This window comes from Neofelis nebulosa, chromosome 8 (genome assembly GCF_028018385.1).
Source record: "Neofelis nebulosa isolate mNeoNeb1 chromosome 8, mNeoNeb1.pri, whole genome shotgun sequence".
Lineage (NCBI taxonomy): Eukaryota > Metazoa > Chordata > Mammalia > Carnivora > Felidae > Neofelis > Neofelis nebulosa.
Window position 1 is genome coordinate 101,602,265 of NC_080789.1, and position 23,002 is coordinate 101,625,266.

General features: G+C 44.0%; 1 protein-coding gene, 1 long non-coding RNA gene and 1 other non-coding gene across 5 annotated transcripts in view; 2 read left to right on the forward strand and 1 right to left on the reverse strand.

Moving 5' to 3' along the window:
- Positions 1-28: 28 nt before the first annotated feature.
- CD27 (CD27 molecule) lies at positions 29-6,239 on the reverse strand. 3 transcript variants are annotated; one of them, XM_058743927.1, is made up of 6 exons: positions 5,915-6,236; positions 5,647-5,778; positions 1,423-1,602; positions 1,135-1,224; positions 762-881; positions 29-532 (listed from the first exon to the last, which is right to left on the reverse strand). In XM_058743927.1, the coding sequence occupies exons 1-6, from the start codon at positions 6,087-6,089 to the stop codon at positions 408-410; spliced, it is 822 nt and encodes a 273-aa protein (XP_058599910.1). In that variant the 5' UTR covers positions 6,090-6,236; the 3' UTR covers positions 29-407. The 3 variants fall into 3 exon arrangements, with proteins under 3 accessions (XP_058599910.1, XP_058599912.1, XP_058599911.1); XM_058743929.1 differs by lacking the exon at positions 5,647-5,778 and having other exon boundaries at positions 5,915-6,239; XM_058743928.1 differs by lacking the exon at positions 762-881 and having other exon boundaries at positions 5,915-6,237.
- Positions 6,240-13,297: 7,058 nt separating this feature from the next.
- LOC131484208 (small nucleolar RNA U13) lies at positions 13,298-13,401 on the forward strand. Its single transcript, XR_009248108.1, has one exon. It is a non-coding gene; the product is annotated as a small nucleolar RNA U13 (small nucleolar RNA).
- Positions 13,402-20,247: 6,846 nt separating this feature from the next.
- The window catches only part of LOC131520134 (uncharacterized), a 31,825-nt gene continuing 29,070 nt past the window's right edge, over positions 20,248-23,002 (forward strand). Inside the window, exons 1-2 of the long non-coding RNA XR_009265940.1 lie at positions 20,248-20,447; positions 22,885-22,971. This is a non-coding gene — a long non-coding RNA (uncharacterized LOC131520134). The remainder of the gene's footprint in view (positions 20,448-22,884; positions 22,972-23,002) is intronic.

A 23,002-nucleotide genomic window follows, 5' to 3' on the forward strand; every position in this document is an offset into this window, starting at 1 on the left:
ATTTCAGAGCGCGCGCGGAGAGCATCGGTGTGTGGCTGGCCGTCACTTTATTTTGCCGAATTTCTACGTCAGTGATACAGCACGTGGGGGTTCGTAGGCAGAAGTGTGTTTTCCAGCTAGGGCCTTAGCCCTCCAGTGCAGCGCAGGGGCGAAGCCGGCTGAGACAGGGCACACTCGGGCTCCTGTGACCCACCCTCCACCGCATCCCCTCGTGTCCTTGTCACTGCCAGTCTCCAAAAGGCACGTTCTCAAGTCTGCACACAGGAAAGGGTCCTGATAAGAGGATGGTACTGAAACCGGGGGTGCCAGGTCTCATTCGGCTCATCGGCCTGGGTGGCCTATGGGGTGGGACTGAGGCTGGGATTTTATTGTAGTGATGACCTCCCCACCCCCCAAGGCGAGCACGCTCAGGGGTAGGAAGCAGGCTCTGGTTTTCGGTAGTCTTCCTGAATGGGGATGGCGCCCCCCTCTTCCTCCCTGGGGCAGCTGTAAGGACAAGGCTCTGCAGGCATCACTGGACTTTCTTCTTTGTCTGCAGGAGGAGAATCAGAGGCAGTAAAGATGGGGGGTGGTGAAAGGAGGGTTAGCTTGGGGGAGGCTGTCAGGGGGTGCCGACGAAGAGGCGAGAGAGAAGGCGGGAGCAAGGGTTGGTAAAGATGGTGCGAGGGAGGCTTCCGAGAGGTTCCAGGCATGGGTGGCGGGGCTAAGGAAGTAGGGTGGGGTGCAGGGACAGGACTGGAGACCTGCATTTTGTCTCTTACTTAGTCCATTTTTTCTTTGTTGATGGAGGCACAGGGCTCCGACCATGGTGAAAGCAAGAAACATTCCAGAGAGGACCACAAAGATGCGGATGCAGTCTGTGCTGCACAGGGACCTTTGGGCTGTGGTAGACAGGGGCCACACAAGTGTTTTTGGGGAGGGCCTAGGTCTCGACTCTCCTCAGCCCAGGCGTCCTGTTACCCATCTGCCATCTCTCTCTCACCCCGATCCCCACTGCTACCATTGGACTAAGTCCTTTCCTAATCCTTAGATTCTGCTTCTCCTACTTCTTACTCCTACTCCAGGAGCTTTCTGGCTGACTTCCCTCTCTTGTATGCATTCTCTCTGGGGGTGGAGAATGGGGAGGAAACTCACGTGGTCCGTGGGTAGAGAGAGCTGGGGCAGGCAGCCACCTGAAATCAGCTAGAGTTTGCACCTGCCGGACTGTCCCAGCCTCTGGCATCTCTAGAAAAAGAGACAGGGTGAGCAGCAGCAGGGCACCTCCTAGGGCACAAGCCTGGGCTGAATGAAGGCCTGAGGCCTAAGAGGCGCTGGGTGAGATGGGAAGGCTGACCAGCTGGCCAGGCAACTTATGTGGGGAGGGTGCTGGTTGGGGGGTGACCCTTATCCCTGTGACTGGACAAAGTGTTGCCTGGAACTTACTTTTGGCGTAAGGTAAGTGGGTGGGTTGTGGGTGTGGGCCTGGGGCCTGAGATGGACGAGGTGTCAGTGAGGGGTTTGAAGGAGGATCACACTCGGTACACTCCTTGTCCCTGCACTGCCAGCCCTTGGGACAGGCACACTCTGCATTGGCGGTGACGGTGCAGTTTCGAATGAGGAGACCTGGGGACAGAGGAGGGCAGGAGGAACACGAGAAGCTCAGGCCTCAGAGACCTGCAAGGCGCGCTCGCTAAATCCTATCTTGAGCTGCCGTCCCAGACCTGGCTCCCGGAACTCCTGCCCCATCTACACAAGGGCCTGCCCCTCCCTCGCTGTCACCCAGTGCCTCTACCTTTATTACTATTGCCATGAAAGGAAAAATTTAGACCTTTTAGAAAATTCATGTTTCGGAAATGCAAACTGGAAAAAGTAGAAACAGCTTGCATGATTTTCTCTCTTATTCACTGATACTTTTATAATTTCTTGAAGTGTAATTTACTTACAGAGAGGTACACTGATCAGAAGCATCAAGCTTGAGAATTGCTACAAATTGGACCCATAGACAAGAGAAGCAGAGTTCCTTTCTAGTCACTACCTCCTCCCACCCACACATAACCACCATCTAGCCTGACTTCCTAACACTGCGAGTTCATTTTGCAGTACATTTGTGTAGTCATGCGTGTGTGCTTACTTGTATCAGGCACTCTTATTCAATCTTTGTGAAATTCATCCACATTGTAACCATAGGCTATTCCTTCTCCTGCTGTATAGTATTCCACTGTATGAATTTCCCATGATTCAGTTATCTATTCTACTGCAAATGGCACGTGGGTAGTGTCCAGTTTTTAAGCAATCAGGAATAGTGCTGCTATGGTCCCTGATAGGTTTTTATTTTTTAATTTGTTTTTAAATGTTCATTTTTGAGAGGGGGGAGGGGCAAAAAGAGAGGGAGAGAGAGAATCTCAAGCAGGCTCTGAGCTGGCAGTGCAGAGCCCGACACGGGCTCAAACCCACAAACCATGAGATCATGACCTGAGCTGAAATCAAGAGTTGGACGCTTAAGCAACTGAGCCACCCAGGTGGCCCCCTGATAGGTTTTTAACTTTACTAGAGATTTACTTCATTACTAACACACTTTGCCTTTTCAAAAAAATTTTTTTAAATGTTTATTTATTTTTGAGAGACAGAGACACAGAGTGCAAACAGAGGAGGGCAGAGAGAGGGAGACACAGAATCTGAAGCTGGCTCCAGGCTCTGAGCTGTCAGCACAGAGCCCGATGCAGGGCTCAAACCCACAAACCGTGAGATCATGACCTGAGCTGAAGTCGGACACTCAACCGACTGAGCCACCCAGGTGCCCCTACCTTGCCTTTTAAATAGAAATGTTATTCAAGTGTAGAGGTTGGGTGCTGAATGACTGCCAATAAATTATACTAGAGGAGGAGGATGTGAGGGGTTCTAGTCTGGGTTGGACTCACAGGTGGTTGGGGTTAAGAAGAGGAGGGTGATTCTGGGGAAGGCATCGGCACCGGACGTGGGCCAGGTTTGCCCATGGACTGGTGGGACCTTAGGACAGTGCACTCATGGGGAACCAGGGAGAAGAGCCCCCACAGGCAAGGAGGGGTGCAGAAAGGAAGGCTGGCAGATGTCGAAGATGCCTACTAGTACTCTAATATTCCTTTAGCATGTGCTTTTTGTGAGGAAAGGGAGAGGGACACAAATTCCTTCTTCCCATCCTTAGGCCCCTAGGGCTGCTTCTTTCTGAATTTTGACTCGTAGTTGCTACTAGAATTTGGTTTCCTTGTGGCTTACCAAGAATTGTGAGCCAGCCTGGACAAGGATCTGCAAGAAGAGAACAGTGATAGGGGAGAGGAGAAGAGGTAGGCAAAGGTGAGGAAGATCACCTCAGACCCAGGAGGGGGTGGGCAGGAGGGTATCTGCCCAAAGGCAAGAGAAGGGTTAAGGAGGGGGCTGGGCTTGGTTACAATGGAAGGCGTGCCATTGTTTTTAGTGATGAGTATCCAGAGACCTGGGAGTTCTTTTCACCTTGTATAACCTGTGCCCCAAATTCCAGGCGAATTTCAAGCACTTTTCCATTTTACCCATGGGAATACTGAGGTCCAGAGGGGGCCAAACTCATTCAGCCTCACCCCTGGCCACCGTCACCTGGAGTCCCTCAGCCAATTGCTGCCTGAGAGTTTTGGGGCCTATGGGCTGAGTCTGAATCGCCTGGTCTGGAACACAGCAAAGGGAGTTCAGGCTGGTTCAGTATTGGGAAAAGGCCTTTTGGCGGGGCCTGCAGAATGAGTGGGTGGACTTTGACTAAAATAATTCCAGGGGTGCCTGTGTGGTTAAGTCGGTTGGGCATCCTACTCTTGGTGTTGGCTCCAGTCATGATCTCACAGTTCCTGAGATCAAGCCCTGAGTAGGGCTCCGTGCTGAACATGGAGCCTGGTTGGGATTCTCTCTCTCCCACTCTCTCTGCCCCTGCCCTGCTCGTGTTCACTCTCTCTCTCTCTCAAAATAAATAAACATCAAAAATAAATAAATAATTCCAACCCTGCTGGGGTTGCTGACAAGAAGAGAAAAGCATCCATTAATATATTTTTAAGTTGAGTGGACTGAGGAATACTTCTTGTGTATTTGAGATGTTGTGGTTTTTTTTACTTATTTGCAATGGCAAACCTTTTTTCGTTTGTTTTTATTTTTATTTTTTAATATTTACTTATTTTGAGAGAGAGAAAAAAAGAGAGGGGGAAGACCAGAGAAAGAGAGAGGGAGAGAGAATCCCAAGCAGGCTCCGTGCTGTCAGTGCAAAGCCCGATGTGGGGCTAGAACCCACGAACTGTGAGATCATGACCTGAGCTGAAGTTGGATGTGCAACTGACTGAGCCACCCAGGTGCCCCAAGGGACCACTTTAAAGTCTGCTGCTCTATCTGGGCTGGCACACAGATTCTGAAATTCTAGCTAAGATGCAGAAATAATAAAAGAATTCACATCAGCTGCACATGTTACTTCTTCATTTAAAAAAGATAAAATTACTGGGGTGCCTGGGTGGCTCAGTCAGTTAAGCATCTGACTTCAGCCCAGGTCATGATCCTGCGCTTCGTGGGTTTGAGTCCCACGTCAGGCTCTGTGCTGACAGCTCGGATGGAGCTTAGAGCCTGGAGCCTGCTTCAGATTCTGTGTCTCCCTCTCTCTCTGCCCCTCCCCTGCTTGCACTCTGTCTCTCTGTCTCCCAAAAATAAATAAACATTAAAAATTTTTTTTAAAGATAAAATTACAAAATAAACAAGAAATATAGGCCACATACATATTCATTTTCCTAAATTGGCTGTTGTGCAAAAAAAAAAAAAAAAAAGAAAGGATGTTACTCGACTGGCTGGTATTGTTATTTCCGTAGGGGCACCTGGGTGGCTCAGTCAGTTGAGCCTTCAGCTCTTGATTTTGGCTCAGACCATGATCTCATGGTTTGTGAGATTGAGCCCTGAGTTGGGCTCTGTACTGACAGCTTGGAGCTTGCTTGGATTCTCTCTTTCCCTCTCTCTCTCTCTGCCCCTCCCCTGCACTCTCTCTCTCTCAAAATAAATAAAAATAAATATTAAAAAAAAAGAAAGGGGATGCTTGGATGATTCAGTTGGTTAAGGGTTTGACTCTTGATTTTGGCTCAGGTCATGATCTCACAGTTCGTGAGTTCAAGCCCCACATTGGGCTCTGTGCTGACTGTGGAGCCTGGGATTCTCTCTCTCCCTCTCTCTGCCTCTCCTCTGTTCTTTCTCTCTCTCTCAAATAAATACAGAAAGAAAGAAAGAAAGAAAGAAAGAAAGAAAGAAAGAAAGAAAGAAAGAAAGAAAAAGAAAGAAAGAAAGATGTACTCCAAGTTCCAAATGAATGTGCACTTCCGACACAGCCAATTCATCAATGGGGGTTTGCTCACCTGAAATCTGGGACCTAGGACCACCTCCCTTTTTTTTCACTTCCCCCTTTATATTGTCATGATCTGAGTTGTGCACCCATTCTCCGCAGCTCCCCAAATTCTGCTTACCCCATTCCCTGTAATGCTAGAGTTCTCTCCACATCAATATGTGCCCTGCCCAGGGCACCCCATTTCCCAGCATTGGCTCCACTTGCAGTAACCTTGAAGTGACAAGCTCTGACCTCCCTCCTCTTTGCTTCTCCATTCCCGGCTCTGCCACCTTGATCCCCCAGAGGTTTGCCCATCTCACCAGAGTTACAATGCCGACAACTCTCACAGTGGCGCCGGATGTGGTGGTCTGGTGAGAAGGAGGCCCCCAGTATGCATGGATCACACTGAGCAGCCTCTCCGTGTCTGTCACAGTCCTTCACCAGGAAAGTCCCTGTGAGCAGAGGTCTGGGTCAAGGCCCAAGGAAGGCCACTTCTCTGCCCTCTTCCGGATTCCTCTCCTTGCTGGAACTCAGATGCGCTCTCCACTGCCCTTCACCCCAAACCCCTGGCGAGGGCTCCTCTCTTACCTGGCTTACACATCTGGCAGCACAGTTGTCCCTGGGCCCAGTAATGCTTCTCTGGACAGCACTGGGGCGCCAGGGTAGCTGAGAGCCCCGCCAGGGTCCCCAGAATCCACAGCCAGCAGGGGGGTGGCCGGGCCATGGCTCTTGCCCAGGGGAGCTCTTTCTGCACTCCAGCCATTGACCTCTGGGCTCTGCGGACCTGCTGCCCCCAGCTGGGTGCGGGCGCCTGCTCTCTGCACCTCCTGGGCAGCAGCTGTAGGTGCTCTTCGAGTTGCTGGTTTCAGGTGGCAAGCCGACCTTTGATGGCAGCTGAAGCTCTCTGGTGGCTGTTTTTTTTCTCAAAGCAGTGACTTCCACCCCCTCCCCCTTTTCCATCTGCTGGGTGCTGGGTGCTGGGTGTGGGGAGAGCATTAAAGGGCACGCTCTGTCAGAAGACTTGCTGCTCTTCAAAGGCATCCACCACCTCCAACACGCTGGCCTCTGTGCTCGCTAAGAACTTAACCCATTCGTGCCGTCCTCTTTTACCCAACGTTGAATGCGTGCGGCACTGACCTCTCCTATTCACGCACTTGTACACGTTATGCCCACATCACCCCCTGTTCACAGCTTACAAGCTCTTGATGGTTTAGAGGAGGAAGGGGAGCCTGAACTGAGTACAGGCCCACAAACCTTTATCTGAAACAGTTGGGGTCAGATAAGTTTCTGAACTCAGAATTTTTCAGACTTGGGGGAGAAGCTAGCACCACAAGATGCCTCATGGGGCCAGGGTAGCACTCACACTCAAGCACAACATTTCTGTAGCAAAACTATTGAATATTTAAACTAAGTGAGGGTTGGGGCACCTGGGAGGCTCAGTTGAGCAGTTGAGCGGCTGACTCTTGATTTTGGCTCGGGTCATGATCCCATAGTCATGATCTCATGGTTGTGGGATCGAGCCCTGTGTCAGGCTCTGTGCTGGGGCATGGAGACTGCCCAAGATTCTTTGTCTCTCTCTTCCTCTGCCCCTCTCCCCCGCTTTCTTTCTCTCTCTCTAAAAAATAAAAAAAAAAAATTAAGTGGGGATGGATAGGACTGTAACTAACCCTTGCATCAACCGAGGTCTGGTTTTATGGCCAAAAGACTGCTACAGAATTGTTCAGAACTGCAAACAAGGGATTTAAACCGGTTCCCTCTCTGCCGGACTCTGCAAGGAAATGACATGTGATCTCATCTAATCTTCCTGACAACCTGTGGGACGGGGATCACGCCTGTCCATTGGCCCTCCTTCCTCACCTTCCTCGCATCTTTACCCTCCCTTCCCACCCCCACCTCCAGCTGTGTCCATCCCTGGTGTCCTGGAGCACCTGGGGCATTTCCCTTCCCAGCTTTGTCATGTGGGGTTAGACTCCTCTGGGTCTTAGACTCCTTCTTCCTCTGTCCTCCTAGAAAGGCTGATCTGGGGATGTTAGAGCTAGCTGGGCTTTTCCCTCTGAGTCCTGGGAACACATGGCTTATTTCTCCAGGCCACGTTTCATTCAGGGGCCTCGCAGTTGTTTTCCGCTCTGCCCATAAAATGTCACACTTCTGTGATCTCACTTGTTAGGTCTGTTCTCTCTCTCGCCCTGGTTTCCTTTCTCTTCATATTTTCCATCCTCCCGCCTTTCCCCAGCCCCCTCTTCTCTTCAAGAGGGTCCTCCCAAGTGGGAAGCCACGTATGAGTGTGATCTGAAGAATGACTTGTACCCAACCATCCTTTCCACTATCTGGCAGGGTGCCTGAATTCCCACCTCAGAGTGTGAACCGTGGGATCTGAGGCTTGTGCCGTCACTACCAGTCCTGCCGCTCCCCAGATTATGGTCACTGTCTTCACTGTGAATCTTAAACCTTGGTGGGTATGGGGAGGTGGGGGCCTGTGGGGATGGATGACCCCATGCAGGAACAATGGGCAGTTGGGACCTTTACAGAGAACTTACCCAAAAGGGAATTGGGAGCCCTGGGAGGACTGACTAGTCACGAGCTGCTCAGCCATGCGAGGGAGGATTCCGTGCTCTGAGCTAGGGCCCATCGTCCCCTCTCCGTGGGGGCAAGGGCAGGAGCAGGGTCTGCCTGGCTGTCCTGGAGTACCCTGGCCAGGAGGAGGAAAGCCAGCTTTCTCGACCTCACTTTCCTCTGGGCAAATGGAATGACCTCATCTCCTGCCTGCTGTGCCGTTTGCATCAATTTCTGGCGAGTCTTGGCTTTTCCTGGACTGGCTCCCTGGACAGTTCCTTCCTTTTGTCCACAGACCCTGTGAGTGCAACCTGCTGACCTCACCTTCAGAATCTTCTACTACCACATTCTCTTTTGGGGTGCAGCTTCTCTCCACACCTGCTGGCACAGAGATACATATTCTCTTCTCAACATCTCCTTCCTTCTCTTGCATCTCCAGAGACAGGCCCAGAGAAGACTTTTCTTTTGGTGATATTTGTTACTTTTTTTTTTTTTTTTTTAAGTAGGCTCCATGCCCAGTGTGGGGCCTGAACTCATAACCCTGAGATCAAGAGTCACATGCTCTATCGACCGAGGCAGCCAGGCACCCCTGATTTTCATTACTTTTGAGGGCCTGACTAAACTCTCGATCTGGAGCAGTGACCATAGCCTGGATGTCAGCTGGGGCCACTCTCCTCCTCGACATCTAGGTAAGACACTGCTCAGCTTCCAAGCAGGGCAGGTCCTGGGCAGAGTGGGGAGGAGACGGGACTGTCTACTGGATAGATTTCAGTGGGTCAGCTGTTATGGTCACCTCTCGTTCTGACTCCTCTTTCAGCTAAAGTCCTGTCCCTGCTTCTGTGCGCCTGGCTGTTGCCTTACCTCTGCTTGCACAGGTTCCAAATTTGAGACACAGGGCTTTCTTGAATTTTCCAAACCAGCTATAAACAGAAGCTTGTTAGGTGTGGCAAAACTTTTACTGAAGGTTTTTTGTTTTTTTAAAAAGATTTTTAAAATGTTTATTTATTATTGAGAGACAGAGACACAGAGTGTGAGTGGGGCAGGGGCAGAGAGAGAGGGAGACACAGAATCTGAGTCAGGCTCCAGGCTCACAGCTGTCAGCACAGAGCCCGACGCGGGGCTCGAACTCATGGTCTGCGAGATCATGACCTGAGATGAAGTTGGATGCTCAACCGACTGAGCCACCCAGGCGCCCAGAAGGTTTTTTTTTTTAATGTTTATTTTTGAGAGAGAGAGAGAGAGAGAGAGAGAGAGCATGAGAGCAAATGGGAGAGGGGCAGAGGGAGATGGGGACAGAGGATCTGAAGTGGGCTCTGTGCTGACAGCAAAGAGCCCAATGTGGGGCTTGAACTCATGAACTGTGAGATCATCACCTGAGCCAAAGTTGGACATTTAACCGAGTAAGCCACCTAGGCACCCCTGAAGGTTTATATATCATAAAGATACAACCTAAAATTGTATTTTGGATATTCTTGTTCTCAATGGTCCTTCCCACCCCAGAGATTAATCAGTGACCTTGCTACCTTACAAGGCGGTAAAGGCACTATCTTGCTGACACCGCCCCCACCCCACCCTGCCCTTTCTGTCACAGTCTGCCTTTCAGAAATGTTCTGTCTGGCAGCATACCTCATCTGTCTTCAGCTCCTAATCTCCAAATCAGTCTCGGCCCTTTATAAATCTATCAGTCAAAGTACTCACAGGAACACATTCTCTCCAAGATCTTTCATTAGAAGGAAGTTCTGTTACATTACATAGGCATCAGAAATCACTGATCCTGATCTTTAATATCCAAATGCCTTAGTTTTTCTAGCCTTCTTTGTCCCCCATTCCATTCCTTTGTCCTCCACTCCTGCCTTTCTTTGATGACGCCACCCCCTCCTTTCCCCCCGACCCACCACTTTAGGTCCTCCTTCCCAGCCACTCTTTGAGAGACCACGTAGCCAAGTGGGCAGCACAGTGGGGTGCACTCACTTTCCACTTCTATAATTTGCATTCTTGGGACTCCTCAGTCAAAGGGGACCAAGCATTTGTGGGCATTTCTTCCAACCTCTGACCACTTTTCAGTTTCTCATCTCCAGCTCCTAGCATCTCCTGGCACTTAAGTGAGTGTTACTTGCTGAGTATTAGATGGTCTATCCTCAGCTATATTCCTTGACAGTTCTATCCACAAGTATAAGTTTGAAATTTCAGGGGGCCTGAGGGCACATTGACCTCCCAAATTCCACTCTTCTCTCAACAAGAATTTTTTGCACATACATTCTATGCCAGGTAATGGATCACAAAGATGAAACAACCAAACAAACATGTGGTTTCTGCCCTCATGTAATTGACACACCAGTGACAGAATCAGAAATTGACCAAATAATCTCAAAGACAAATGTAAAATTTTTATTTTTATTTTTAACATTTATTTATCTTTGAGACAGAGAGAGGCAGAGCATGAACGGGGGAGGGTCAGAGAGAGGGAGACACAGAATCTGAAACAGGCTCCAGGCTCTGAGCTGTCAGCACAGAGCCCGACGCGGGGCTCGAACTCAAGGACCGCGAGATCATGACCTGAGCCGAAGTCGGCCGCTTAACTGACTGAGCCACCCAGGCTCCCCTAAAATTTTTAGTAAAGGCCATTACTGCAGCACCATGAAGGGGAGAGATAGGGAGCAATACAGATGTGTGTCCCTTACGGGGTGAGGAATGCTTCAGCCAGGAAGTATGTGGGGTCTGCAAGCTCTCCACCTTCCTGAGACTGTTTCTTCCTTTGGTTTAGGTTTCTAGACACCACCCTATTTTTTTCTTTGGCCACTTCTCTTCTTAAGCCATAATAGTTTTCCTTATATACAGATGATATAAAATAGGATGATCTGGTCCTTGAAGTCTTGGTAGAATGTGCGTGTGTGTGTATTTTGAGTGTGAGTTTTTCACTGCTGATTTAATTCAGGTTTTCAATTTCTTCTAAGTCAGTTTGTTGTTTTATATTTTTCTGGGAGATTATCTATTTAATCTCTTTTAGATTTATGGGTGGAAATGTTTAAAATCACCACTAGGTCTACAGTTATTTTCATTTCTATTATTGTTTACTTATAATTTCCTCATTTTTTTCTTGATATAGTTGCAAGAAATATATCTAATTATTAATTGCTTCAAAGAACCAATTCATTTTGATTTCATTGTGTTTTTCCATTATTTCTTTGTTTTCTTTGTTACATTTTACTCTCTGGTGTATTTTTTTTCTTTTAATTTTTTAATTTTGAATTTATTTAAAATGTTTATTTATTTTGAGAGACAATGAACACACATGTGAACAGGGGAGGGGCAGAGAGAGAGGGAGAGAGAGAGAATCCCAAACAGGCTCTGTGCTGTCTGCAGAGATCCTGACGTGGGGCTCGGTCTCACGAACATGAGATCATGACCTGAGCCGAAATCAAGAGTTGGACACTTAACTGACTGAGCCACCTAGGCGTCCCTGGTGTTGCTTTTAAATTATTTCTTTCCTTTTACTTTATTTGGGTTTACTCTGCCATTCTTTTTCTAACTTCTTGAATTGGATGCTCAGTTCATTAATTAAAATTTTTCTTTTATAATGTTTGCATTTAAGGCTATAAATTTCCCTCTAGGAACTATTTTGGCTATGTTGAAGCAAGATTTTGTGAAAATAATAAAACATATTAAATCATAAGTTTGCTATATTGTGTTTTAATTATGTCAGTTTATTATTTTTTCCCATTGCTATTTATTTTTGAACTACATATTATTTATAAGTACATTTTAAAATTTCCACATCATTGGGGTGCCTGGTTGGTTAAATGCCTGACTCTTGATTTTGGCTCAGGTCATGATCTCACGGTTTTATGATTCGAGCCCCACGTTAGGCTCTGTGCTGACAGCACAGAGCCTGCTTGAGATTCTCCCTCTCTCTCTCTGCCCCTCCCCCAATCGCTCTCTCTCACTCTCTCACTCTCTCAAAACAGATAAATAAACTTAAAAAAAAAGTGTTAAAATTTCCACATCATTTCTTACATCATACACAAACATAAACTTGAAATGGATTAAAGACCTAAATGTGAGACCTGAAACTGTAAAACTCTTAAAAGAAAGCCTAGGCAATAATCTCTTGGAGAACAACCTTAGCAACATATTTCGGCTATGTCTCCTTGGGGGTGGGGGACAAGAGCAAAAATAAGCTAACGAGGGATGCCTGGGTGGCTCAGTCTGTTGAGTGTCTGACTCTTGATTTCAACTCAGGTCATGATCCCAGGGTCATGGGATTGAGCCCTGTGTTGGGCTCTGAGCTGAGTATGGAGCCTGCTTAAGATTCTCTCTTTCTCTCCCTTTGCTCCTCTTCCTCTCTCTCTCTCTCTCTCTCTTTCTCTCTCTCTCTTGCAAAACCAACAAAGAAACAAACTACTGGGGGAAAAAATTGCACAGTAAAAGAAACCATCAGCAAAATGAAAAGGCAGCTATTGAATGGGAGAAGATATTTGCAAGTGATTTATCCAATCAGGGGTTGATATCCAAAATATATAAAGAACTTATAGAACTCAACACCAAAAAATCCAAATAATCTGATTTTAAAATGGGAAGAGGACCTGATTACACATGTTTCCAAAGAAGGCCAACAGGCACATGAAAAGATGCTCAACATCACCAATCATCAGGGAAATGCAAATCAAAACCATGATGAGATATCACCTCACACCTGTCAAAATGGCTAGTATCAAAAAGACAAGAAATAACAAGTGTTGGTGAGGATGTGGAGAAGAGAATGCTCTTGTGCTACCTTCCTTTAGGAAGGTAAATTGGTGCAACCACTCTGGAAAGTAGTATGGAGGTTCCTCAGAAAATTAAAAATGCAAGTACCATATGATCCAGTAATTCCACTTTTGGGTGTTTACTCGAAGAAAAGAAAACACTAATTTGAAAACTTATATTCACTCCTATGTTTAATAGCAGCATTATTTGCAATAGCTAAGATATGGAAGCAGCTCAAGTGTCCAGCAATAGATGAATTAATAAGGAATATGTGATATATATACAATGGAATATTACTCATCCATAAAAAGAATGATATCTTGCCATTTGCAACATGAAGAGACCTACAGGGATTATGCTAAATGAAATAAGTCAGGCAGAGAAGGATAAAAACCATAAAAAACAAACAGCGAACAGAAACAGACTTATAAATATGGAAAACAAACTGGTTGTTGCCAGAGGGGATGGGGGTGGAGGGATGAGGGAAATAGGTGAAGGGGATTAAAAGGTACAAATTTCCAGTTGCAATATAACTAAAAAATATAACTTACAAGAGACTAAAAGTGAAGCATACAGAGTATAGTCAATAATATTGCAATAACACCTAATGGGTGATAACTATATTTATGGTGGTGAGCATTGCATAATATATAGAATTAAAAAATTTTTCAGATCCTTTTGTAGTTCATAAGCATGATGATTGGGTGTGCATGCTTTTGTGTGACATGTGCCACCCTTAAACCTTGTTACGACGTCGGCACATTACCCGCCTGAAATTAAAAAAAAAAAAAAAATTCAGGGGAGCCTGGGTGGCTCAGTGGGTAAGCGTCTGACCACTCTTGATTTCAGCTCAGGTCATGGTCTCATGGTCATAAGTTTGAGCCCTGCTTTGGGCTCTATGCTCACAGCTCGGAGCCTGCTTCAGATCCTCTATCCCCCTCTCTCTGTCTCTCCCCTGCTCTCTTTTGCTCTGTCTCTCTCTCTCTCTCTCTCTGTGTCTCAAAAATAAACAAAAATTTAAAAAAATTAAAAAATTTCCAGATCAATGAGGTTTAAAATGTTTCCTTTTTATCAATGTTGGTTTTATTTCATTGTGGTCAGAGAATGTCAGCTGTATGTGTAATATGGTAGGCAGAATATTGGCCCTCCAAGGATATGTGTATCATTGGAACTGAGTATGTTGTATGGCAAAGGGGAATCAAAGTTGCAGTCGAATCAAGATGGCTGATCAGTTGTCCCTGAGATGGGAAGATTATCCTGCACTATCCAGGTGGACTCATTACAACAGCAAGGGTCCTTATAAGTGGAAGAGGGAGGCAGAAGAGAGAATCAGAGGGGTGGCAGCAGGAGAAGGAGTCAGCCTGTTATTGCTGAGTTTGAAGATGGAAGAAGAGGGTCATGGGCTATGGAATGTGGAAGGCCTCCATTAACTAGAAAGACCAAGGAAACTGATTCTCTCTGGAGCCCCCAGGGAGAATCGGGGAGCAATGCAGCCTGTTGACGCTTTGATTCATTTCCAACTTCTGACCTACAGAGCTCTGATAGAAAATTTGGATTCTTTTCAGCTAATCCAGTTTGTGGTAATTTGTTAGGGCAGCCATAGAAAACTATTACATATAGATCCTCTGGTTTGGGATTTAGTCTGTGGTCTAGGATGTAGCTATAAATGTCCCCATATGCACTAGAAAAAAAAAAGTATATTTCTAATTCAGTGGTCTCCAAACTTTTTGATTTTGTACTTTATCGATCAAATGATTTTGATCATGTATCCCCAAATGTATGCAATATTTTAAAGCAAATTATGATCATTATTCAAATACAAATTCTATGTAAGTATATGGACATTAAAAAAGATGGGACAAAATGGCATAAGTCACATATAAAAATACAAAAATGATGAGGTAAAGTTGGGGATAACAATATTTAAAGATAATATATTTACTTATTTACAACATGAAGGATCCTTTTGCTTTCATTAACATAATATATAATGACATTTTATACAGTATAACAATATACTAGTAATAATATATTTAGTAAAAGCAATATGATTTAATATGCTTTATTATTTTCACAAAATATTGCTTCAACACTTTATATATAGCGACCAGTGGATCTGGGTCTAAGTTCAAATATTTGGTTTTAATGACTGATTTAGATGAAAAAGGCGCTCTAGGTTGGGTGTGTTTTCTTTTAATGTTTATTTTGTTTTGAGAGAGAGAGAGAGAGCATAAGTGGGGAAGGGGCAGAGAGAGAGGGAGACAGAGGATCCAAAGTGGGCTCTTGTGCTGACAGCAGAGAGCCTGATTTGGGGCTTGAACTCATGAACTGTGAGATCTTGACCTGAGCTGAAGTCAGATGCTCAACCGACTGAGCCACCCAGGTGCCCCAGTTGGGTGCGCTTTCTAATTTTGAATCACTGGCCTATCTTCAGCAACACTTTTTCTGTTGGGATACTTGGTGGCCCAGGTTGAGGGCATGTCCCTTCAAGGTGGTTTTGCAGGTGATTTTATCAGACATTCTAGGGAATAGTACTCACCTGAGACCAATTTATATGTTATTTTCTCAGAGGCAGAGGGGGTTTCTCAATCATGATCATATAAATTTGAACCCTTGACCTAGGTGATCACAGGCTTATAGTTGCAGATTTTCAAGATAATTTTTTCTCCACCCAAAAGGAAGACAGACAGAGGCAGGCAAGCTTCCTTGTGGAGGCTCTGTGTTATAGAGTGGGTCTTTCTAGATTTTTCTTAAAGGTTTCTAGCTTTATGTGGGAGTGTGTCTTTTCCAATTTGGCCCTTGTGGGAGTATTTACAACCGTGTAAATGAGTAAATGCCACTACAAGCCAAGGACTCTCTGTCCCAGAGAGTCAGCTGCTAAACATTTACCATCACATCATTTCTGCTGGCTCACTAGAGCCGGGCCCAGTAATTGTCTTTGGTCCTTTTTGTTTTTGAATCCAGAGTTATTTCCTGTCTGGACCCTAGATTAGAACTACTCCTGGCAAGCCTTTATCTTCCTACTTCAACCAGCTTAGGATCCCAAACCAGCAGAGCTGGATGGAAGGTTTTTGATCCTCCGGGTGTATCTACTCATCTTACGGATGTCAGAACCACTGGCCAACGAGGTGAAATAATTTGCTCTTTGTGGCAAAGTTGAGAGAGAGCCTAGGTCTCTTGAGTTCCAGTCCACTGCTAACTCTAGCACTTACAGAGCCAGACACATATTTGGTGCGCGATGCATGTGCTGGATTGAATGAATGCTTGACAATACCTTCTGGACTCAGCCTGCAGACATGTCTGGGTTGCTCTTCCCGTTCCTTTCTGCTTCCTATCTCACAGAGATTGTTCCCTGCTCTTCCGCTTTATGAAGCCATCCCAACTTCTCTTTCCTTTTCTTTTTCTAAATGGAAATTTCATTACACAAGGAATACCTTCCTATGTCTCTTTCTAGAAAATTAAGCAAGTAAAACCCATTCATTCTACCAGTAGTTATATGCACTAACAATTCTCACACATGTGCCGCAGGACACAGGTGCAAGAAGGTTCAAACACTACTATTTGTAACAGCAAACAAAAAGAAAAAGAGAACCCATAGGTCCATAAATGGTAGATTGAACAATAAAGTGTAGTATGTTCACCCAGTGGAATACTCACTGAGTGGAACACTTAGGAGAAATGAAAATATCACTAATGCGGATGAGTCTCAAAGACACAATATCGCACAACCATGTGAATGTACTTAATGCCACTGAATTGTGTGCCTAAAACCCAGCTAAAATCGTAAAATTTATGTTATGCAATTTTACCACAATAAAAAATATATAAGCAAGCAAATAACACCATACTATTGAGCAATATTGAGGGAAGAAGGCAAGCCACAGAAAAGTACATGAGTAACATTCCATATATAAAAAGTACACAAACAGGCAAAACTAAACAGTTTGCTGTTCAGGGATACACACATAGATGGTAGAACTGGAAAAAGAAGTTAAGGGAGTGATGGACACAGCCCAGAGCTGGTCCCGCCTGTTGGGGAAGGAAGGGTATGATCAGGAAGCTTCTGAGGTTCCGCTAATATTACAATCTTAGCATAGGTTTTCAATATTGTTAAAACTGGATAGTATCTTGTATATTGGATATAGTTCACAATGAAAAGAGTTAAAAATATAAATTATATAAAGGTATTTATATAAATGTATAAATAAAATGTCTGATAAAATAAACTGCAAAGCTACTTTAAGGGGACATGCCCTCAACCTAGTCCACCAAGTGTTCCAACAGAAAAAGCCTTGTGGAAAATGGACTCATGATTCAAAGAAAACACACCTGAAGCAGTTTGACCTTCGTCTAACTCAATCATTAAAACCAAATATTGGGGGCCAACCTGGGAGGCTCAGTCAGTTGAGCATCTGTCTTCAGCTCAGGTCATGATCTCAGGTTTGTGAGTTTGAGCCCCACATCGGGCTCACTGCCGTCAGCCTGTCAGCGCAGGGCCTGCTTCAGATCCTCTGTCCCCCTCTCTCTTCCCCTTCCCTGCTTGTGCTCTCCCAAAAAATAAATATTAAAAATACCTCAAAACAACCAAATATTTGAACTTAGATTCAGATCTACCAATCACTATATATAAAGTATTGAAGCAAGAGTTTGTAAAAATGAGACACACTAAAACACAGTGTTCTTACTAAATATTTCTGAATATACTTATGTTGTATAAAATTTTGTTATATATTACTATTTTAGTGGGAGCAAAAAGATCTTTTATGTTGTAAATAAGTAAAAATAACGTTATATTTGTTTTCCGCAACTTTATCTCCTTTTGTATTTATTTATTTATTTTTATTTATTTTTTTTTTTAATTTTTTTTTTTCAACGTTTTTTATTTATTTTTGGGACAGAGAGAGACAGAGCATGAACGGGGGAGGGGCAGAGAGAGAGAGGGAGACACAGAATCGGAAACAAGCTCCAGGCTCCGAGCCGTCAGCCCAGAGCCTGACGCGGGGCTCGAACTCACGGACCGCGAGATCGTGACCTGGCTGAAGTCGGACGCTTAACCGACTGCGCCACCCAGGCGCCCCTATCTCCTTTTGTATTTAAAAAATTAGAAGTGAAAATGGAAAAAACAAATGGAACAATTCTAGATAAGCCTCAAAATCCCTTTGATCAGTTTTCTCCTCCAGCCTTCGTTCTCTCTCTGCCTCCTCAGAGGTATCACTGTTTCAAATTAGCAACTATTCTTCCAGAACTTTTTCTAAACAAACAAATAAATTATATGTGTATATGTTTTATTATTTTAGGAATGTTCATGACCAAAAATGAGGGAAGATCCCTTTCTCTTGTTACTCTGTATGGTAATAAACAGGTTCTTTTTTTAACTTTTATTTTTAAATGTTATTTGTTATTTTTTTATTAAAAAATTTTTAAGCGTTTGTTTATTTTTTGAGAGGCAGAGAGAGAGCACTAGCAGGGGAGGGCAGAGAGAGAAGGAGACACAGAATCCAAAGTAGGCTCCAGGCTCTGAGCTGTTAGCACAGAGCCCGACGTGGGGCTGGAACCCCGGAAACTGCGAGATCATGACCTAAGCCCAAGTCGGTCACTTAACTGAGTGACCCAGATGCCCCCCCTTAAAATTTTTTTTTTTTTTTAACGTTTAAATGCTCATTTATTTTTGAGGTAGTGTGCACACGAGCAGGGGATGGTCAGAGAGAGAAGGGGACAGAGGAGCCGAATCCTGCTCTGTGCTGATAGCAGCAAGCCAGATGTGGGGCTCAAACTCATGAAACCATAAGATCATGGCCAGAGTCGAAGTGAGACGCTTAACGGACTGAACCACCCAGGTGGCTCTTTTTATACAGCAGAGAATGGAAGAGCATAACCTCTGCAGACAGACATCTGTCAGCAAAAAATCAGGTGGATCTTTCTAGCAAAGTCTTTTGTTTTTTCTTTTCTTTTCTATTTTTTTAGTCCCTTTTCTTAAAATTTATTTTAATGTGTATTTACTTTTGAGAGAGAGAGAGAGAGAGCAAGCAGGGGAGGGGCAGAGAGAGAGGAGACACAGAATCCGAAGCACGTTCCAGGCTCTGAACTGGTATCATGGATCCCGATGTGGGGCTCTAACTCATGAACTATGAGATCATGACCCAAGCCAAAGTTGGACGCTCAACCGACTGAGCCACCCAGGTGCCCCTAGTACCCTTTATTTTCTATTTAAATATTATTAAGTGATAATCAAAGATTTCTTACTCTGGTCCCAGTCCCTCTCCTACTGAGGACCCTCTCCTTGAATTTGTCAGAGCAGGGAAGATCCCTTGTCTCCCAGGAGGTGGGTGAAAAGCCTCACATGTAGCAGGTGGTCATTACTTCTCCCTAGCAAGGTCTTACGCCCCTCTTTCATACCTGAGATAATTGACGGTGAGGACACCTGATTTTAACTTTTCCTTTCTTATTTGGGGCATGGCAGTTTACCTCTTTTCTCTAAAGTAAATATTACACAAACTGGCAGCAATTCTCCTAATACAGAATAAGATATAAAGCCTGAGGAACAAATCATCCATTGGTTTTCGCCACTTATTAGAAAATTATCTCATGGGGGACGCCTGGCTGGCTCAGTTGGAAGAGTGTGCGTGACTCTTGATCTCAGGGCTGTGAGTTCGAGCTCCACACTGGGTGTAGAGATTACTTAATACCTAAAACTTAACAAAAGAGGCTAAAAAAAAAATCCCCAAAACAAAAAACAAAACAAACAACAAAAAAATTATCTCTTGGAAGTGAAACAGCCCCAAGCCTGGCGATTTTACGCTCTTCATGTGTTGCTTTTAAAGCTCATCTTTGTCCAGATGAAGAAAAGATTCTTTTTTTTTTTTTTTTTATGTTTATTTACTCCTTTATTTAGGCTATGCACTGAGCGGAGCCCAACGAGGGGCTCAATCTCATGACTGTGAGATCAAGACCTGAGCTGAAATCAAGAATTGGGCACTTAACCCATTGAGCCACGCAGGCGCCTGGGTAAAGGATTCTTACTTGGCCTAGCATCTCAGCCTGCCCCTCAGAAATCTCCAAGGGCTTCCGCACACTGGTGTTTTGGGTTTTGTTTTCTCATAAGTGATATATATCATTCTAGAATTTGCTTTTTAAATCCAATAACATAGCTTGGAGATCATTTTATGATATAGAGCTACTCATTTTGTTAAATAGACAATTCTCCTGTTCATGAACACTCCCCCACCCAAAACATTTCATTATAACAAATGGTGTTGTATAAACATTTCATACCTCCCTGTGCATGTGGGAGTGTGTCTTCAGAATAAATACTGGGCATTGGAATCGCTGAGTCATAGGGTATGAATATTTTTCACTTTAATAGATACTGGCAAGTTGCCCTCCAAAGTGGCTCTACCAACTCACACACCCACCAGCAGTGGAATGAGAACACGTATTTCCTCATATCCTGCCAAATTTCATATTAGCAAACCATTTCTGACAATCTAATTGGGGGAAAATGCTGTCTCATTGTTGCCTCCGTGTATGTTCTTTTGATTGCCAGTGAGGTCAAATGTCTTCCACAATTATTGGCCGCTTGTATCTCCTCTTTTGTGATGTCTTTATCCTTGTGACGCCACCAGTGTTCTAAAGTCCACTCTTGGCTCTTCTCTACAAAATCCTCTGCTTTGTGACCCAACCTTCAGGGCCTCTGCCAATCCCGTGGATCCCTTCAGATGTTCACCATCTCCCTAGGAGCTGAGAGAAGCCACCTGGTGGCAGGGGAAGTCATTCTTGTCCCCCCACCTTAACAAGCCTCAGGATACTTCAGATCTGCTCAAAGGTGGTATTTCTTAGCTCAGGTATTTCTAAGCTGAATGTTGGGACTTGGCTGACCTTTATTTAGACTCCTCTGTTTCAGCACCAGATGCCTTCCTAAGATCTATACTGACCTCGAGCCCAGACTGAAGGACTCCTTGGTGCATGTTGACTCTTTTTAAGTTGAGATAAAATTAAACATTTTAATCATTTTATAACGGGGTGCCTGGATGACTCAGTCGGTTAAGTGTCCAACTCTTGATTTTTGTCTCAGGTCATGATCTCACAGTTGTGGGGTTGAGCCTGGTGTCAGGCTCCGTGCTGGGTGTGAAGCCTGCTTAAGATTCTATCTCTCTCTCTGTCTAAAAAAAAAAAAAAATTCAACCATTTTATATGTGCAATTCAGTTGTGTTTAGGATTTTCACAAAGTTGGGCAAATAGCACCACTATCTAATTCGAGAACATTCCCATCTTTCCTAAAATAAACCCCATATTCATTAACAGTTAGTCCCACTTGTTCCCTCCCCTCTCTGCCCTCCTCCACCCCCCCAAACCATTTTCTGTGTCTATAGATTTGCCTATTCTCACCATTTCATGTAAATGGAGTCATATAATATGGGGTCATTTTTATGTGGCTTCTTTCACTTTAGCATCATATCTTCAAATTTTATCTATGTTGTAGCATGTAACATCAGTACTCATTCCTTTTTATGGCTGAATAATATTCCATTGATGGATATACCACATTTTGTCTATCCATTTATCAGTTGGTGGACATTTGGGTTTTTTCCACTTTTTGACTATTATGAGTAATGCTGCTATCAACGTTCATGTTGACACAAGTACAACATGTACAAGTTTTGTGTGAAGATATGTTGGGTATATACCTATGATTGGAATTGCTGGGTCATATAGTAACTCTATGTTTAACTTCTTAAGGAACTGACAAACTAACTGTTTTCCATAGCAACGGAACCATTCTGCATTCTTATCGATGGTATATGAAGATTTTCGTTTCTCTACATGCTTACCAACACATGTTAATTTCCATTAAAAAATTAGAGCTACCCCATTTAGAATGAAGGGGTATCTCATTATAGTTTTGATATGCATATCCCTAAGACTAATGGTACTTAGCATTTTTTCATGTGCTTACAGACCATTTGTACATCTTCTTTGAGAAATGTCTATTCCTTTGTTCATGTTTAAATTGGATTATTTGTTGAGTTGTAAGAGATTCTTTATATACTCTGGATACTAGACCCTTATTTGATATATGATTTGCAAATGTCTTCTCCATTTGATGGATTATTTTTTCACTTTCTTGGTAGTATCCTTGATACATAAAAGTTTTTAACTTTGATAAAGTCCAATTTCTTGTGTTGGCATTTTTTTCTTATGATTTTGGTGTCATATGAAATTGTTGTCTAATCCAAGGTCAAGCAGATTTATATCTGTTTCTTTCTAACATTTTTATGGTTTTAGCTCTTACATTTATTTTTTTGATTGATTTTGAGTTATTTTTTTGTATGCACTTTGAGGTAGGGGTCTGACTTCATTCTTTTGCCTGTGGATATACATTGTCCCAGCACTATTTGTTGAAAAGGCATTTCTGTTCACATTGAATAGTCTTGGCATCTTTGTTAAAATCAATTGGCTATAGATACATGGGTTGACTTCTTGAATTGATTCCATTGATCTATATGTCTGTCTTTATGTCAGTACCACACTGTTTTAACTACTGTAGCTTTGTAGTAATTTTTGAAATCAGAAAGTGTGAGTCCTCTGACTTTTTCAAGATAATTTTGGTAATTTGGTGTTTCTTGCATTTCCATACGAGTTTTAGGATTAGCTTGTGCCTATTTCTGCAAAACAAGGCAGTTGAAATTTTTATAGGGGTTGGATTGGATCTGTACATTAATTTGGGGGAGTATTGTCATCCTAATACTAATAAGTCTTCTAATCCATGAACACAAGGTATCTTTTCTTTTATTTAGGTCTCTTTTACTATCTCTCAACATTTCGTAGTTTTCAGTGTACAAGCCTTACACTTTCTCTGTTAAGTTTATTCCTAAGTATTTTATTCTTTTTCGTGCTTTTGTAAATGAAATTTTTGTCTTAGTTTCATTTTCTAATTGTTCATTGCTCGTGAAGCATGTTGGCTTTTGAGAGAGGCAGTGGTTTTCCCCACAGAGTTGGAAAGGGATGCCTTGTGCCGTAGGCGTGTTGCTATCACACCCTGTGGGCCATTGCTTGGGCTTACTTGGAACTTATCTGAAGTCACAGATGGAGAGTTTGATTCAGTGATGCAAAAGGGAAATATATCTGACTCATCTTCCCCATACTCCCTCTGCTTCTGAAGGCTTCCTCAACTGGGAGAGGAAGAGAGTGGGTTGGTGGCCAGGGCTTCCCCTTCTCTTACAGCTGCTTCTCCTGACCCTCTTCACCTTCATGGTTTTAAGGGCACCGCTGAAGTTATTCCTGAAGAGCAAGGGCTGTGACAACCTTCTCTCTCACCTGCAAATTGGGCCAGAATCTTTCCTCCTTTGGTGAGCATCTTGTCCATAGAGGAATGTTAAG